Source organism: Hevea brasiliensis, unplaced genomic scaffold (assembly GCF_030052815.1).
Source record: "Hevea brasiliensis isolate MT/VB/25A 57/8 unplaced genomic scaffold, ASM3005281v1 Scaf1, whole genome shotgun sequence".
Lineage (NCBI taxonomy): Eukaryota > Viridiplantae > Streptophyta > Magnoliopsida > Malpighiales > Euphorbiaceae > Hevea > Hevea brasiliensis.
The window spans coordinates 12,188,293-12,205,718 of NW_026614585.1; the positions used below are offsets into that span (position 1 = coordinate 12,188,293).

General features: G+C 33.9%; 1 protein-coding gene across 1 annotated transcript in view; it reads left to right on the plus strand.

The window, feature by feature from the left end:
* The window catches only part of LOC110646760 (probable glucan endo-1,6-beta-glucosidase B), a 56,037-nt gene extending 40,368 nt beyond the window's left edge, over nt 1-15,669 (plus strand). The window contains exons 5-11 of the mRNA XM_058141462.1: nt 13,509-13,628; nt 13,787-13,978; nt 14,068-14,229; nt 14,314-14,483; nt 14,582-14,731; nt 14,816-15,168; nt 15,296-15,669. Of these exons, the coding sequence (XP_057997445.1) occupies nt 13,509-13,628; nt 13,787-13,978; nt 14,068-14,229; nt 14,314-14,483; nt 14,582-14,731; nt 14,816-15,168; nt 15,296-15,477 (1,329 nt within the window). The 3' untranslated portion in view covers nt 15,478-15,669. The remainder of the gene's footprint in view (nt 1-13,508; nt 13,629-13,786; nt 13,979-14,067; nt 14,230-14,313; nt 14,484-14,581; nt 14,732-14,815; nt 15,169-15,295) is intronic.
* Nucleotides 15,670-17,426: the final 1,757 nt, after the last annotated feature.

The following is a 17,426-nucleotide window of genomic DNA, read 5'->3' on the forward strand; positions in this document are numbered from 1 at the left end:
TAATTATTTACTTAACTAGACAAGTCGGCCAAAAATTACCTCTGAAGGCGAAATGACCAAAATGCCCTCCGTTTGGCTTAACAGACTAAAATTGTCTGTACCGATTGAAAATTTTTCCTAAGTATTTTCTTGGCATTCTAATGCCATAGAAATCTCAATGACCCTTCTCTAGAGTGCCAAAAATTATTTTATGAATTTTTCCCCGAGTCTAGGGCTCCTAGTTGCGAGAACCGCAACTTCTCACTAGGTTACCCATCGCTAGGGCACCGGCTCATTTAACTTGGTTGTATTTTATTTCTAAAATTTTTTCTAAATTTTTCTTATTAATATTTGAGTTAATTATAGTTCCTCACTTTAGTTTAAATATTTTTCCGAACGTTCTAGCTGTCCGGACCGACACTGGTCACTGGAACAGTAGAATGTACGGAGTTGCTACAGGGAGGGTGTTACATGGTTGCTCTTTTACTTGAGCAGCTCTAGGTCTCCTGCCCCGCCTCCTCGGGGCTAGCGCCTCATCCTATGCCGACACCTCTTCTGGCACATCCCATTCTGGTGCAATGGCAGCTCTTCTGCTTTTACGCATTTTCCTGAAATTCAGCAGTATTAGCCCACAAAATTCAAAACAGCATGTTACATAGCTATATAGACTCATATTTACACACAATTATATGAAGCAGAAACTAGAAGCAAAGATGATAATGCAAGGATGAATGTGGACCCTATTTTCCGCATGTGACTCCTATTAGACTCCTTCTAAAACTTTAGACATATTTTCCCTATGAATCTAGAGCCTAAGCTCTGATACCATATTTGTCACAACCTAACCTATGGGCCGGACTGGCACTAGGACCTGGGCCAGCCTAAAGTCCCCGAGGCCCATAGTCAGCCTAACTATTCGTCAACCCAATTCTAAGGCCCATTTGGGCCCAATTTCAAGAATTCAACCGGACAGAGTCCGGCCATAAAATGGACCATTGAACGAGGAGTTTTTGACTCACCCGACCTGTAAACACAATATATAATAAATTGGGGAGCTCAGCCCACCCTCCACATAATCAAAATGTCATAACTCAAACGGGAGCTCATCTTTCTCATTCAATACCATCATGCATACATTTAATAATTTTACAGGTCTAACATAACTTTTATAATACAGGCCCAAAATAAAAATAAGTACTTCTAACACATGCGGAGTCTAAAATTTAACTCAATTATACAAAATACATTAACTACTATTAATGGACCTGCGAAGAAGAAGAGCAGGTTAGTCATAATAAATAATCCTCCTGTAGCCTGGAAAAATAGATGAACAGGAGTGAGCGTTCGACTCAGAGAGTAAAATACTAATTTTAACGATAATTTCTATAGCTAACTAAAGCTAATGCATCCTAAGGAATGGAAATGCAACATCATTATAATTTTTATACAAACCACATCATAGCAGTAAAAAGACAATTTGGAGCACTCACACACCCAACACTGTTCAAACAGTACATATATGGGAGTTGATCCCCTATACAACTCTTTTAAACCAACCTTTTCCAGTGAGTGTCTCTCAAGCCAGACTTTCACTTAATAAACCAAGTGCGGGGTCCCAGCGAGTGTTTGTCAAGCCGTGTCTACCCTGACTTATCCATAAAGGACTGGGTCCCAGTGAGTGTCTCTCAAGCCATGTCTACCCGTCCTGTCCATATCCAATACCATACCACACGCACGCCAACGCACGCACACTGCTCCAAATTACCATAAATAACATCCATGGCACTTCATCAATTATGAATGCAATATAAAAACATGCCTAGTGTTAAACTGCATAGATACATATTTATAAGTGATGTATGGGCATGCTTGAATATATAATAATATTGAAATTATAATTAAAATTAATATTTTACTCACAGACTTAACTGAAATCACTGCGGCGGCTGGGCGAAGGAGAAAGGTTGTACCAGCTCACCTGACAAATTTTATTATAATTATTTAATATATTTGACTCGATATAAGCTTGGAAAAGACCAAAGACACCCTAAGTCATGCTGAAAATCCGACAGAGTCTCCCCTATACCTAGGACCTACCCAACCTGAAAAAGGGTTCAAATTGCACTTCTATATTCATAAGCCACACATCCACAACTCAATCACATCACATGGCCCCTCCTGGGCCCACCCAAACAGTCAACAATCACAATTTGAAAAATTACAATTTAGTCCCTACAATTACCCCTTTTGCAAAAACTACCCAAATGAGCTCTAAAAATTCTAAAACTTTGCCCCGTGATCTTTAGCAATATTATAGAGCTAATGCAAAAGCAATTATATTTTTCTAACCTACCACAAATATTTTATAGATTTTTAATCGAAATCAAGCACTAGATAATTAAGAAAAATGGGGGTTCGGGTTTACTTATGCCAATTCCGACCCTAGAGACGCGTCCGGGACGTCTGAAAATGGTGGGATAACATATAACCTTGACCCAATTCAAAGCTTTTTTGGTAGCCTGTCTGTCCGATTTGAAATTGCTTACCCGAGCAACTGTTGAATTTCCATGAATTGAAAGTACCTACGCGAATCCCACAATACGGCGGTTAGTATATAATTTGTACGAAATTTTCTAAACTCATTTAATACTTGAAAAAACATTGTGAAGTCTCGTGAGACCCACTGAAAAATGGTGTAGGAAAAATTTAAAATGAGTATTGCCTCGAAGTTCTCGACAAGTGGAGCACTCCGGTACTCTCAAATTTTTGGTGGGGTTTACGATTTTCGAGAAAATCTAGCCCGAAAGTCAAAATGGGCTCAAACTTTCCGGACAAAAATTGGACAAACTGCTCAATGGATTTTGGTGTTCTTGGTGTCTATGGAAAGCTCTCGAGGTGTAAAAGTGTTTTGGGACAAGACCCAGTCTGATTGATGGTCGGATTGGCCGAAATCGGCCCGGGAATGCGAAGCGGCACGTTGCATGCATAAGCACCTTTGGGCGCATTTTTCCAGCGCTTCAGGCAGCGGCCGGCTAGGGAGAAGGGCTAAGGTGGTGCGTCGGCAAGCTAAAGTGGCTGGGGCGGTGGTGGGGTGGCGAGAGGCAGAGGGAGGACAGAGAAAATGAGAGAGAGAGGGAGGGTGTCGGGGGGCACGCGAAGGAGAAGAAGGAAAAAGAAAATGGGCAAGTCCGATTCAATCGGTCGGATCTGGTCCGGTTCGATTTGGCCGATTCGATTCAAGATACCCGAAATTAAATTTTTACTCTACTCTGGGACAAAAAATGAGGCCCAAAAATTTCGAAAAAATTCTAGAAAACTCAGAAAAATTTTTAAAGTCCAAATATATTTTTAGTTTTGCCACGTGGTCTTTAAATTAATTTTTAAAAATCATCAAAGTTTTATATTTTTGAAAAATTGAACCTGATTTCTAAAATTCGAAAAATTTTAAATAATTTTGTAAAATTTAAATAAAATAAAATATTAATATCTACTCATAAAATAATTAATTTAAAAATTAGGGGTGTTACACCAACGGACAGAGTCCGGCCATAACTTCGACCATCCAACGGGAAGTTTTAGCTTGTCGACCTGTAATCACAAAATACATATATTCGGGGAGCTCAGCTCACCCTCACCATTCCCAACATAGCAATATAAATCAAATGGGAGCTCAGCTCCCTCACCCAAGGTGAACTTTCATCAACACATTCACACATACATAGATTAATAAGTTTACAATTCCAAAATAAATATTCTTTTATAGTCCCATACCAAATAAAATATTTCTAATACATGCTGATATCTAGATTTCAAAACAAACAACACGGAATATGAAAATAACAACTAATGGACCTGCGAGGAAGAGTAGGTTAATGACAAAGAAAAGTACTTCTATAACCTGGAAAAAATATGGTGAACATGAGTGAGTGTTTGACTCATAGAGTAAGATATTAATTTTACATACAAGTTCTATAACTATCTAGTACTAATGCATCCCTAAGGATGAAATGCAACATAGATTAGTAATTTCAAACAATTTCAACAATACTCGCACAAAGAATAATTTGGAGCACTCACATACCCATGTGTCACACCAGTATAAATACAATATGGAAGCTGATCCCCTATACAGATCTCTTAATACAAGGCCTGCCAGTGAGATCAACTCAAGCCGGACTTTCTCTTACAATCCAAGTGTGGGGATCAACGAGATCAACTTAAAGCCGTACTCACCCCAACTTATCACCAAAGGACTGGGCCCAAGCAAGACTAGCTTAAGCCGATTTGCCCATCCTACCCATATCCACCACCAATACACCACACATATGTCGACACACGCACATAGCTCCAAATTACCCTACTCGACACCTACATCAAATGATCAAGTAAAGATGCAACACAAAGTGTGCCTATAGTAGCTAATACATATATCTATAAGTAATACATGGGGATGCTGTGACATATGATAACAATAATATTGAAATTGTAAATAAAATCAATATCTACTCATTAATTAACTGGAAGTAACTGAGGTGGTTGGGTGGAGGAGAAAGGTTGACTCGGCTCACCTAAATGATTATATTACAAATTCATCAGTATTAATTTCAAACAAAGCTTTAAAGAGGCAAAAGACGCTCTAATTTATGTCAAAAATCCGGCAGAGTTTTCCCTGTACCTAAAACCTACTCAAAAAGCCACACATTATCTCAACAACAATACATGGCCCCTCTTGGGCCCTCAAACTCAGGCAAATCTTACACAATCCAACAATTCAATTATAAGGTTTAAAATGGATATTTTACAAAAGTCATTCTACCTAGCTCTAAAAATTCTAAAATTTTGCCCTGCGGTCCTTAGCAATATTATAAAGCAAATGCAAAAGGAATTATAATTTTTTAGCTATCCAAGAATATTTTATAGAATTTTATAATTTTTTAGCTATCTATGAATATTTTATGAAATTTTATTATAAATCCGGTATTATAAAATTGAAGAAACTCAGAGTTCGGGTTTACCTATGCCAATTATGACGCTTGGAACGCATTTGGGGCATCTAAAAATGGTGGGGTAGCCTATAATTTTGACCCGGTTCTGAAGTAGTTTTGGCAGCTTATTTGCTCGGTCCGAAATTACAGATCTGGGTAATAGTCAAATTTCCATGAAAGGAAAGTACCTACTGGAAGCCCACAACACCAGGGGTTAGAATAAAATTATTACAAAATTAAATAAGCTCATTTGAAGCTCAAAAAAATACTGCGAAGTTTATGAGACCCACCGAATTTTTGGTGTCAAAAAATTTTGAAATTTATATTGCTGCGAAGCTCTTGTCGTGTAGAGTACGCTGGTACTCTCGGAATTCCCGTGGGGTTCTCAGTTTAGGAGAAATTTAGCCTAAAAATAGAAATTAGTTAAAACTTCCCGAACAAAAATTAGACAATTCGCTCGATGAAAATTGGTGCTCTTGGTGTCTATGGAAAGCTCTAGAGGTGTAGATGAGGTTTGGGACTGGACCCGATCCAATCGGTGGCCTGATCGGCAGGAATCACATTGGGAATATGAAACAACGCGTGCATGAGGAGGGAACTTTGGTGGTATTTTTCGGCCACCTGGGGCGTCGGCCAATGGCAGGGAGGTGTGGGGGAGGTGTGCTGGTGACTGGGGAAGGGAGGGGTGGTGACTGGCTGGCGACGGGAGGAGAGAGGAGAGAGAAAATAGAGAGAGAAGGAGGGGTGTCAAGGCGCACAGGGGAGAGAGGAGAAAAAGGAAGAAGGCCTGTCCGATTCGACTGATTCGACCCGATTCAGTCCGATTCAGCCGGTTCGATCAGAATACCTAAAATTAAATTTTTACTTTGCTCTAGGATCAAAAACGAGGCCCAAAAATTTCAAAAAACTTATCAAAATCTCAAAAAAAATTTTGAAGTTTAAATATATTTTTGGTTTTACCATGTGGTCTTCAAATTAATTTTTAAAAATTAATGAAATTTATTGTCTTAAGAAAATCAAATCCGGTTTTTAAAATTTAGAAAAATTCTAAATAAATTTTCATAATATTTAATATAATAAAATAATAATATTTACATATAAAATAATTATTTAAAAATTAAGAGTATTACATGCTATTACTGCTGATTTGAATAAATGAAATTGCTGTTTTGGCTTTAAAAAATAATTTACTGTTATAAATCATTAAATCAATTAAATTAAAATTATATTTAATTAGATGGTATTCATAATTAAAAGTTTTAATTATTATTATAAATTTTGAACACATATTAAATTTATAATTAATGATTTATTTAAATTAATTAAGCAATTAAATCAATTATTTGATAAAATTAAATGAAATTATAATAAAAATAAATTATAAATTGAATGAACGTATTATATAATTTTTTTTATTACAAAGTAAAGAAAAATAATGAAAATAGTACACTATTATAATTAGTAGTTTGGTAAATATTATAGACAACTATAAAAATAAATTTATTAAATTTTAGCATGTAATTTCTTTTCTAAAAAATAATTTAAAATTTTTAGTTAAAATTTTAGAATTTAAATAACAGTATTTTAGAATAAAAGAAATATTTATAAAATTTTTAGAATAGCAAATTTATATATCAATGAAGCATAATGCAAACACAAAATAAATTATTGATATCATTAGTCATTACTGAAGTTATGTTTTGGAGGGAAACTCGAGTTACAGCTGGAGATTTTGTTATAGGCGTGATCTTGATTAGTTAAGCTGTCGTGATCTGTTATAGTCGTGCCAAGCTGTTATGAGCTAAACTTAATTTGATCGGCTTGTGTAGACAGCTCAGCTGGAGCAGTTACTTTTCCTTCTGTGTATGTAAACCTCTTTATTTTTTCATTGATTTATATGAAGATCTTATTCTCCATTTCCTTTGCTCTCTGTTTTTCTAATCTGTACATGATATCAGAGCCACAGGGCTGAGATACTGCAATTTCCTCTATTACTTCTGTTCTTTCGCAACCTTTGTGTTCTCTTTAGCTCGAAGAATGAGATTAATGGAGGAAGCTTCAGGCGAGAGGAATGGAGCAGGAACTGAGGGTCATGTTGTTGCGAATCTGAGCAACGATCCGCTGTATTTGCATAACTTGGACCATCCGAGTTTGATCTTGGTAAGTGCCTTGATAATTGGTGAAAATTACCTTACATGGAGTAGATCGATGATCATAGCACTTAGAGCTAAAGACAAATTGGGTTTTATTAATGGCAAATGTGAAATGCCTTCTGTCGACTCGCCTCTTTTTGAGAGATGGCAAAGGGTGGACAGTATGGTTGTGTCTTGGATCTTAAATACCATTTCAAAAGAGATTGTTGAATCTTTTTGGTTTACAGCCTTTGCTAAAGATCTTTGGGATGAACTAAAGCAATGTTTTGGGGAAAGCAATGGGCCACTGTTATTTCAGATTAAGAAAGACATTTGTGCTTTTACTCAGGGGAACAAATCTTTAATGGCCTATTTTACCAAATTGAAAAAGATGTGGGATAAACAATCTTGTTTGCGTCCATTTCCTGCATGCACTTGTGGTGCTTCTAAGGCAGTAGCTGCCATTGAAAGTGAGGATAGGCTAATGTTTGATAGGTCTCAATGAGAATTATGACCATGTCAAAAATCAGATTTTATTGATGGGTTCACTCCCAAGTGTCAACTTGGCATATTAAACGATACTTAGTGTGGAGAAACAAAGAGAAGTGCAGAATGTTGTAATTGAATCCAGTGAAACAACTGCTGTAATGTTGGCTAGATCACAGAACTTTAAGAAGAACAACTTCAGAGATATTAGTGGCCCAGCTAATAACTTCAAACCTTCTTTTAAGGAGTATGGGAAGGAGGATGAGAGGTTTTGCAACAATTGCAACACTGGAGGCCGCATGAGGGATTCTTGTTTTAAACTAATTGGCTATCCGGATTGGTATAAGGAACTTTGACACAAAAAAAAAAAGGTAAACAGCAGGCCAATGCTGTAGCTCATATTGCTGATACACCAATGGATACTGATGCTACAGCTCAAGGCAAGTATAAGGATTTGAGTGCCAATTTCTGTCACATGTTTCAACAGGAAATGATGAAATTCATGAAAGGCAAGGCACCTAGTAATGAATCTGACTTTGCAAACACTGCAGATTTTGCGGGTAATGTTTCTGATTCTTGTTTAGTTAGTATGATTGTTAGGAATAAGGGAATCTGGATCATAGACATAGGGGCAGCCAACCACACGGGTGCCAATCTTTCTTTCTTCGATAAAACCAATTTTTTGACTAAACCAAAACTTGTTTATTTGCATGATGGTTTTGTTCAAACTGTTACCCACATAGGTCATATAATTTTCTACCCCAAACTCATATTAACCAATGTTTTACATGTTCCCAACTTTAAATGCAATTTGCTTTCTGTCAGTACCCTTGCTACAACATGTAACGTTTCTGTTCAATTTTTCCATGAAAAGTGTTTAATGCAAGATATGTAGAATAATGAAGTCTTTGCTGTTGGAAAGGCTAGAGCTAGAGCATATTACCTAGACACAAAATCCTTTTCTACTAGTGATCAAGTTTGTTCAGTTTCTTGTAATTCTCATAAAATTGCAGACAATTCAATAGTTCTTTGGCATTCAAGATTGGAACATGCTTCCTATTCCAAACTTATTCATATACCTATCCTTGAATTAAATAAAGTGCCACATCATGTTTGTTGTATTTGTCCATTGTCTAAACAGAAAAGGATTCCATTTCCTATTAGTACAGTTTCTACTACTGAAATATTTGAGCTTTTTCATGTAGACTTGTGGGGACCTTATAGAGTTAATTCTATTTCTGGAGCAACTCTTATGGTTACCATTGTTGATGATCACAGTAGATATACATGCACCTATATGGTGTTTGCTAAGTCCCAAGTGCCATTTGTATTACAAACCCAATTTCAAAAGTTAGTTAAGAAAGTGAGAACTGATAATGGGATTGAGTTTGTTAACTCTGCTTGTGCTGAAATTTTTAATTCTAGAGGTATTGTACATCAAAAATCTTATGTGTATAACCCATAGCAAAATGGTGTTATTGAGATGAAGCATAAGCATTTATTACAAGTGGCAAGGTCTATCATGTTCCAAGCAAATTTTCGTAGTAAATTCTGGTATGAATCAATACTTGCTGCTACTCATATAATCAATAGATTACCTACTGTAGTATTAGATTGGAAGTCACCTTACTTAGTTTTGTTTCACAAAGAACCAGATTATTCCGATTTTAAGGTGATAGGATGTTTGTGTTATGCTACAAATGTGTTGCCTCATAAATGCAAGTTTGACCCTAAAGAAATTTCTTCTGTTCTTTTAGGCTATGCCCCACATCACAAAGCTTACAAACTATATAGTTTACAGTCACGCTAATGTTTAATTTCTAGAGATGTGAAGCTTCATGAGAGAGTTTTTCCATTTGCTGCATCTGACATTTCTCCAAATGCTTCAATTCCCCTTCCCTTCTATTTTGATACTAATACTCCTACTCATTCTAATAATTCTAATATTATTGCTTCTCAATCTCCTCCATCAATTTCACATGATTCACGTGATCAATTTCACAATTTTGATATTTCACTTCCAGTTAGCACTTCTATTTCACCTGTCATTTCATCTCTCTCACCTTTACAGCTTTCTTCTTATCCAATTCCACTAAGAAAGAGTACAAGGAAAGTGTCTAAACCTGCTTGGTTGCAAGACATTGTTGCCACAGTCCAGCAGCCTACTGTTGATTTCATTACTTCTGCAGCACACCAAGGTATTTCTCTATCCTCAGTTACTTTTCACCCTTCTTACCTAGCCTTTATAGCTAGTGTGTCTAAGATTCCATAACCTACTTCCTATCATCATGCTAAACATGACAAGAATTAGATACTGGCTATGCAAACTGAATTGAATACATTGGAAGCTATTCAAACTTGGCAGCTAACTACCCTGCCACCTAAACAAAAAAACCTATGAGCTGCAAATGGGTGTATAAGGTGAAGTATTTACCTAATGGAACAGTGGATAATCAATTACTTGGCCTAGACGACGCAGACAGTTACTTCCCAGTGGCAAAGCTAGTTAAAGTTAGACTATTTTTAGCAATTGCAGCAGCAAAAGGTTGGCCCTTGCATCAATTAGACGTAAATAATGCATTCTTGCATGGATACATTGATGAAGAGCTTTATATGGTTGCTCCTGAGGGGTATGATAAAGCTTTACGAGGCCAAGTTTGTAAACTCTAGAAGTCCTTGTATGGTTTAAAGCTGGCACGAAGGCAATGGAACAAGGAGTTTACTGCTAAATTGAAAGAATTTGGGTTCATACAGTCCTCCCATGATCATTGCCTATTTGTCAAGGGAACTGGTTCCACTTTTCTTGCTTTATTGGTTTATGTAGAAGAGGTTTTGCTTACTGGAGTTTCTGAAAAGTTGATTATTCAGGTAAAGCAGTTCCTTCATCACCAGTTCACAATTAAGGACATGGGTTATGCAAAGTTCTTTCTTGGGTTGGAAATAGCTAGGTCTGATTCCAGATTGTACTTAAACCAGAGGAAGTATATCTTAGATATTGTCAAAGATGCAGGCCTTCAAGATGCCAAAATCGTCTCTACTCCTATGGTTAAGGGCAAACTAGTGCCTAATATGGGAGATCCATTGCCTCATCCGGAAGTTTACCGGCTTGTGGGGAGATTGTTGTATTTGAGTCTCACAAGGCCATAACCGACTCAGTCCAACAATTGAGTCAGTTTATGCAGGTTCCATGTCAATCCCATCTTGATGTTTTAAAATATCTAAAGAGTTGTCCATCCAAATGGATTTTCTTTCCCAAATCCAATTCCTTACAGCTTTCAGCATTTTGTGCTGGCTAGGCTACCTGCTCTACAACTAGGAAGTCCATTACTGGTTATTGCATTTTTTGGGCCCCTCAATTAAGTCATGGAAATCCAGAAAGCAGTCAACTGTGAGTCAATCTTCTGCAGAGGCTGAGTATAGAAACATGGCAACCACAGCGTGTAAGTTACAATGGATCACCTATGTTCTTCACGATCTTCAAATCCCTGTGTCCTTGCCTATTTCACTTAGATGTGACAATCAAGCTGTAATTCATATAGCTACGAATCCAATGTTCTATGAACGTACCAAGCACTTGGATATTGATTGTCACAGTGAGAAATCAGCAGCTAGTTTCATTTCTACTGTTCATGTGGCTTCAAAGCACCAACTTGTAGACTTGTTCACCAAGCCCCTATGCACATAAACGTTCTTATTTCTACCGTCCAAAATAGGGTTGGTTGATTTCTCTCCAACTCCATCTTGAGGGAGATGTTATCGTATTTATATTAAACTCAAGTTACAGCTAGAGAATCTTTTTATAAGCGTGATGTTAATTAGTTAAGCTGTCATGAGCTGTTGTTATAGGCGTGCTAAGTTGTTATCAGCAAAACTTAATTTGATTGGCTAGGATAGACAACTCAACTAGAGAATCTTTTTATTTTTTCATTGATCAATATACGAAGATCTTATTCTTCATTTCCTTTACTCTTTGTTTTTCTAATCTATGCAAACTTTCATTATATTAATATAATATAACAAATAAGTTTGTGGGTGTATATATAAAAATTGAGTTTCGCTTGTCAAAATAGAAAATATGCCAGACCAGCCAAAAATACTAGTTTGCAAGTCTACTGCTTTTAGGCATTTTTCCACCATTGATATTCACGGGCCAAATAATAGTGTACATGTACCAAGCTAGGCTTCAATTTTTTTTTTTTAATTTCTAAATCATGCATTTCATTAATTTTAAAGCACATAAATTATAAAATTAATTTATAATTATTATTTAGAGTTTTTTTTTTTTATAAATTTTAATTATAAAAATTTATAAATAATTTTAAATTTTATTTCAAATATTATAAAAAAAAATATTTATAAAAACTTTAATAGTATTGTTAGAGTCATTTTTAAAATTATAAAACTTTTAATTTAAATGTTAATAGAAGTCGATTGTTTTTTTTTAATAAAAATCTTAATGGTTAATCTGTCTCTTTTCTCTAATTCATGAACAAAGTTAAAGAAAAATGATTGAGTGGAGACTGATTTATCACAGCTGTCGGTGAAATTGATAGGCGTCTTTTCTTTCTTTTTTGGACAACAAAAAGTTTAAGGATTAGATATTTTAATGCGAAATTAATTAATTAATATTTTTATTTTTATTTTTTGAAAACAATTATTATTTTTATTAAATACTATAGATTTGAAATTAAGAATTTTAGTGATCCTTCCAAAACTATATGGATAAACCCTCTTTTCCCATCTGAGTGGCCCGGAAAATATTCTCCCCCCTTTTTATGTTAATTTTTTTAAAATTTTCATATTTATATCTATTTAAAATATATTTTAAACACATTTTCTCAAATCTATAAAAATTTTGAATGAATAAATTTTTAAATTTTAAGTTTTCTTTAATATTTTTTCTTTTTAATAAAGTTATTTTATTTTTTTGTTATCGGGAAATTTTATTTTTTAAGAGATGAATACTTTATGAAGTGTAAATCTTTCCTTTAATAAGATATCTTAATTTGAAGATTATATGATTAAGCTCATAAAATTCTATAAGAGTTTAATGATAGAGTGCACAATCAATTTATCTATCAATTTATATTCTCTATCAATATTATTAAATTTTAAAATTTTATTTATTTATTTATATAAGTGATTTGTATGAAAAATATAATATATTAATTTATATTTTTCTTTTATATTTTATTTTTAATTAATAAAATATTTTTTGTTTTTATAAACAAATAACCATTTTAGTGAGACAATTTTTTTATTGATTTGATGGGGTGTATTATAATTATTTTTATATAATTTAAAATTTTTTTAATAAATCAAATTTTAATGAATAGATATAATTAATTAAATTAAACATATAGAATGATTAAATAAAAATTATCAAAAGAAATAACGAGTAATAAGTAATTTTATATCTGGTGAGAAAAATATATCTACATAGTCCACTCTCATAAATCTAATTTTTTTTTTTTTATAAAATATAAAAAAGCAGATTCTAATGTCTCTATCAATTGTTTAATTTGCTGTCCTATAGTCGTTAAGCATTTACATCTGTTTGACATGATTCTAATTAATAAATACGTCCACTTGCCTTATATTATTCATGCCCAAACCTTTTTCATTTCTCACCAAAAAAAAATGGCTTCTTGCCTTTACCTTCTTCTTGCTTTTTACATCACTTTTTCCCAGGCACAGCCATTTAAAGCTGTGAACTTAGGAAATTGGCTTGTCACCGAAGGCTGGATGAATCCTTCTATCTTTGATGGAATCATTAACAAAGATCTTCTGGTACCTAGTTCCAGTTTTGTATTTACCATCAACCACTCATGAATTCATTTTTTGGGTCTGTTGGTAGTAGTCTCTTATTGTTGAAGTTTTCTGTGGAAGTTTTATTTTGTTGCGTTATTTTTTCACCATTTGGTAGGATGGAACTCATGTCCAGTTGAAGTCTACAAAGCTGCAGAAGTATCTCTGTGCAGAAAATGGAGGTGGAACCTCGCTTGTAGCCAATCGCTCCATTCCTTCTGACTGGGAAACTTTCAGAGTAAATTCTTCATTCAGCCATTGATATATATATATATATATATATATATATATATATAGAGAGAGAGAGAGAGAGAGAGAGAGAGAGAGAGAGAGAGGAGTACTTCAAACTCATGTCCATTAATTAATTGTGGCATTTGTCTTATTATATATATGCAGTTGTGGAGGATCAATGACACATATTTCAATTTGAGGGTGCTGAACAAGCAGTTTGTGGGATTGGAAACTCAAGGAAACAAACTAGTAGCTGTTTCAAATACTGCTGGAGACCCTGAAACATTTCACATTATAAGGAATACTAATGATCCTACTCGAGTTCGCTTTCAAGCATCAAATGGCCAACTCCTTCAGGTAATATATGTATTACATCTTTTTTATCAAAGAATTTGGGAAACAAATGCTAAAGAGTGAATAATAAATTGGTGGATATTTGTAATCAGGCACAGTCAGAGACATCGGTGACTGCAGATTATGGAGGCTCTGTTTCTGGTTGGGAAGACAGTGATCCATCTGTCTTTATAATCAACATTGTCAGAACTTTACAAGGTGAATACCAAATCACAAATGGTTATGGCCCAGATAAAGCACCTAAAGTTCTACAAGTAAGCATTGAACAAAATATATATGCTTATTAATCTGAATTTTACAAGTGAGAAACCTTCTAATTAAGAATGCAAGATTCCCAGGATCACTGGAACACTTACATCAAAAGCGAGGATTTCAACTTCCTGTCATCAAATAATATAAGTGCTGTGAGAATTCCAGTTGGATGGTGGATAGCACACGATCCAACACCACCAAAACCTTTTGTTGGGGGATCCTTAAAAGCCTTAGATAATGCTTTCACTTGGGCAGAGTAAGTTCAAGCTCATCATTTCATTTCATGGGAATTTTTTTTTCCTTTTTTGTTTAGAATGAGAACACATGGATTATAAATGCTCCTATCTTATGCAGGAAATACGGAATAAAGGTAATTGTTGATTTGCATGCAGCTCAGGGTTCACAAAATGGGAATGAACACAGTGCAGCAAGGGATGGCTTTCAGGAATGGGGAGATTCCTACATACAAGTTACAGTAGCTGTAATTGACTTCCTAGCGGCAAGGTTTTAACGCTTGTTTCTAGTTTATTCAATTTAATTTTGTCGGGATTATTCTAAAACATATAGCCGTTGCTACATGTTAAGCAGATATGCAAACAGGCCAAGTCTTGCAGCAATAGCATTGATGAATGAGCCTCAGGCCCCAGGCATCAGTCTAGACACTCTTACAAAGTATTATCAAGCAGCTTATGAAGCTGTCAGGAAGTACACTCAAACTGCTTATGTGATTCTTTCAAACAGGCTAGGACCTGCTGATCCAACTGAATTGCTCTCGTTTGCAAGCACCCTTAATCTTGTAGCCATTGATGTGCATTACTACAACCTGTTTTGGGATGGTTTCACGAAAATGAGCGTACAACAGAATATTGATTTCATCTATAATTCGCGTTCTAACGATCTCAGGAAAGTGACCACTACAAATGGTCCCCTCAGTTTTGTTGGTAACTCCAAAATCATATCTATATTTTAACTATATAGACGAAATAGATTTATGCTATAACCAGCAAATTCCAGCAAGAAACCATTGGGCTAGTTTTGTGGTCGATTGTATGATGGAATTTTTTGCAGGGGAATGGACTGCAGAATGGAATGTAAAGGGAGCATCAAAGGAAGATTACCAAAAGTTTGCTAAAGCTCAACAGGAAGTTTATGGGCGAGCCACTTTTGGATGGGCATATTGGGCTTATAAGTGTGCGAGTCGCCACTGGAGCCTCAAGTGGAATATCGAGAACAATATTATACATCCTTAGGTTTCCAATATGGGATGCTATAGCCTATAATATTCTAGTTCAAGTCAGTAGTTTGATTAGGCAACTTATCTTGGGTTGCATTTGGGTCACTAAGAATTGGATATGGCACGAAGAGAGTTGGAAAAATCTAATTATTTAAGATTTGGATGTAAGCAAATACTCAATAAATGGATATCTTGGACTTCATAACTATTGAAACTTCCTCAATTTTGTGGCCATCTTGAGAAATAATTAATTAACCATTTTTTTTTTCAAAAACAAATACACATTGATTCATAATTGAAAAAAAAAAAGAAGTAAAAAAGCCTTTTATTTTAGGTTCTATAGCAACTAGTCGTTCACCAACGCAACTGATTATTTATTATTTTATATATATATATATATATATATATATATATATTTTTTTTTTTTTTTCATAATCATTCTATAAAATTGTATTGATGCTAAATTTTTAATTAATCGTAATTTTATATCAATTGTTAATATATGACTTTTTTTAGTAGCAAAAAGTGTAATCTTGTATTTGACAAGATATAAAACATTTAATTTTAAATTTTTAAATAAGTTGATAAATAGTTTATTTTCTATTGATTTTTAAATTAGCTGATATTTAGTAATAAAAGAATAAACAGAATAGGAAAAAAAACGCATACATCGCATAATGATTTTTAAAGCACTATTACAAAAATTCTTAAATTTGAAATCTAAAAAGTTTTTAAAATAAATGTTTAAATTTTATAAATAATTTTCTAGTATGTAATTATTTAAATATGTATTAATATAACTTTATAAAAAAATAATTCATCCTTTTTTTAATGTAACAAAAAATTTAATTAAAACCTTATATCACTTGATCCGGCGGTTAAAATTATATCACTCACTTGATATACTCATATTCTGAGTCTACTCCCCAATCCCTCTATTCAAAAAAAAAAAAAATAATTAAAAATATTATATTTTTAGAGATATATTATATGATAGGCATTAAAATTATAAACTTAAAACTTGAAAAATTTTTAAGAGGTAATAAAAGAAATTTTAAATATTTTTTTTATATAAAATAAGATTTTAATAATTAAAATTTGAAAACGTTTAAATAAAAAAAATTTGATGGTTAATATAATAAGTTAGTTTTTTTTACATAAAAATATAAAAATGAAAGAACAAAAAAGCTATATCGCGTTTGGCAGATTAATTATTTAAATAATATAAATTTAAAAATATTTTATCAAAATAATGTAAAATTTAAACTATTTATCAAATAAATGTAGTGTTATAGAAATTGCCAATTGAAGAAGCGATTTCATATATATTCATCTAAACAAGAAATCACAAATTGAAATAATACTTTCGTGATTTTTGTCAGTATGTGTCATGACCCGATTTCACGGACCGAACCAGCACTAGGACTTGGACCGGTAGAAAACTCCCGAGACTCATAGTAAGTTTCATTATTCCCAAAGTCAAAACCAGGACCAAGATCAAGGCCCAACATGCAAATAAAAATAAAATAAAATATTATAAATTTATTTTGGGCCAATTTAACCCGATTTCTATCAGGAAACCAAAACTAGGGGAGTCCAACTGTCATGACCCAATCTATAGGCCAGATCGGCACTAGGACCTGGGCCAGTATAAAGCCCACGAGGCCCATAGTAAGCCTTACTGTTCCCAAACCCACTACTAGGCCCACAATTTAGGCCTAACATGCATATAAAATAAAATAAATTAAACTATTATAATTTTATTTCGGGCCAACTTAATCCAATAATTATCAGGAACTAAAATTAAAAGAGTTTAGCTCAACCTTGTCACATCATTTACAAACTATTTAAAAATTATAAAAAATTTTCATTTATTAATACAAAAACTTAAATTCATACGGTCCCTGACAAAATTAATGCGACTGCTAGTACATGCGGAGTTATAAATTATAAATTTAGAAAATA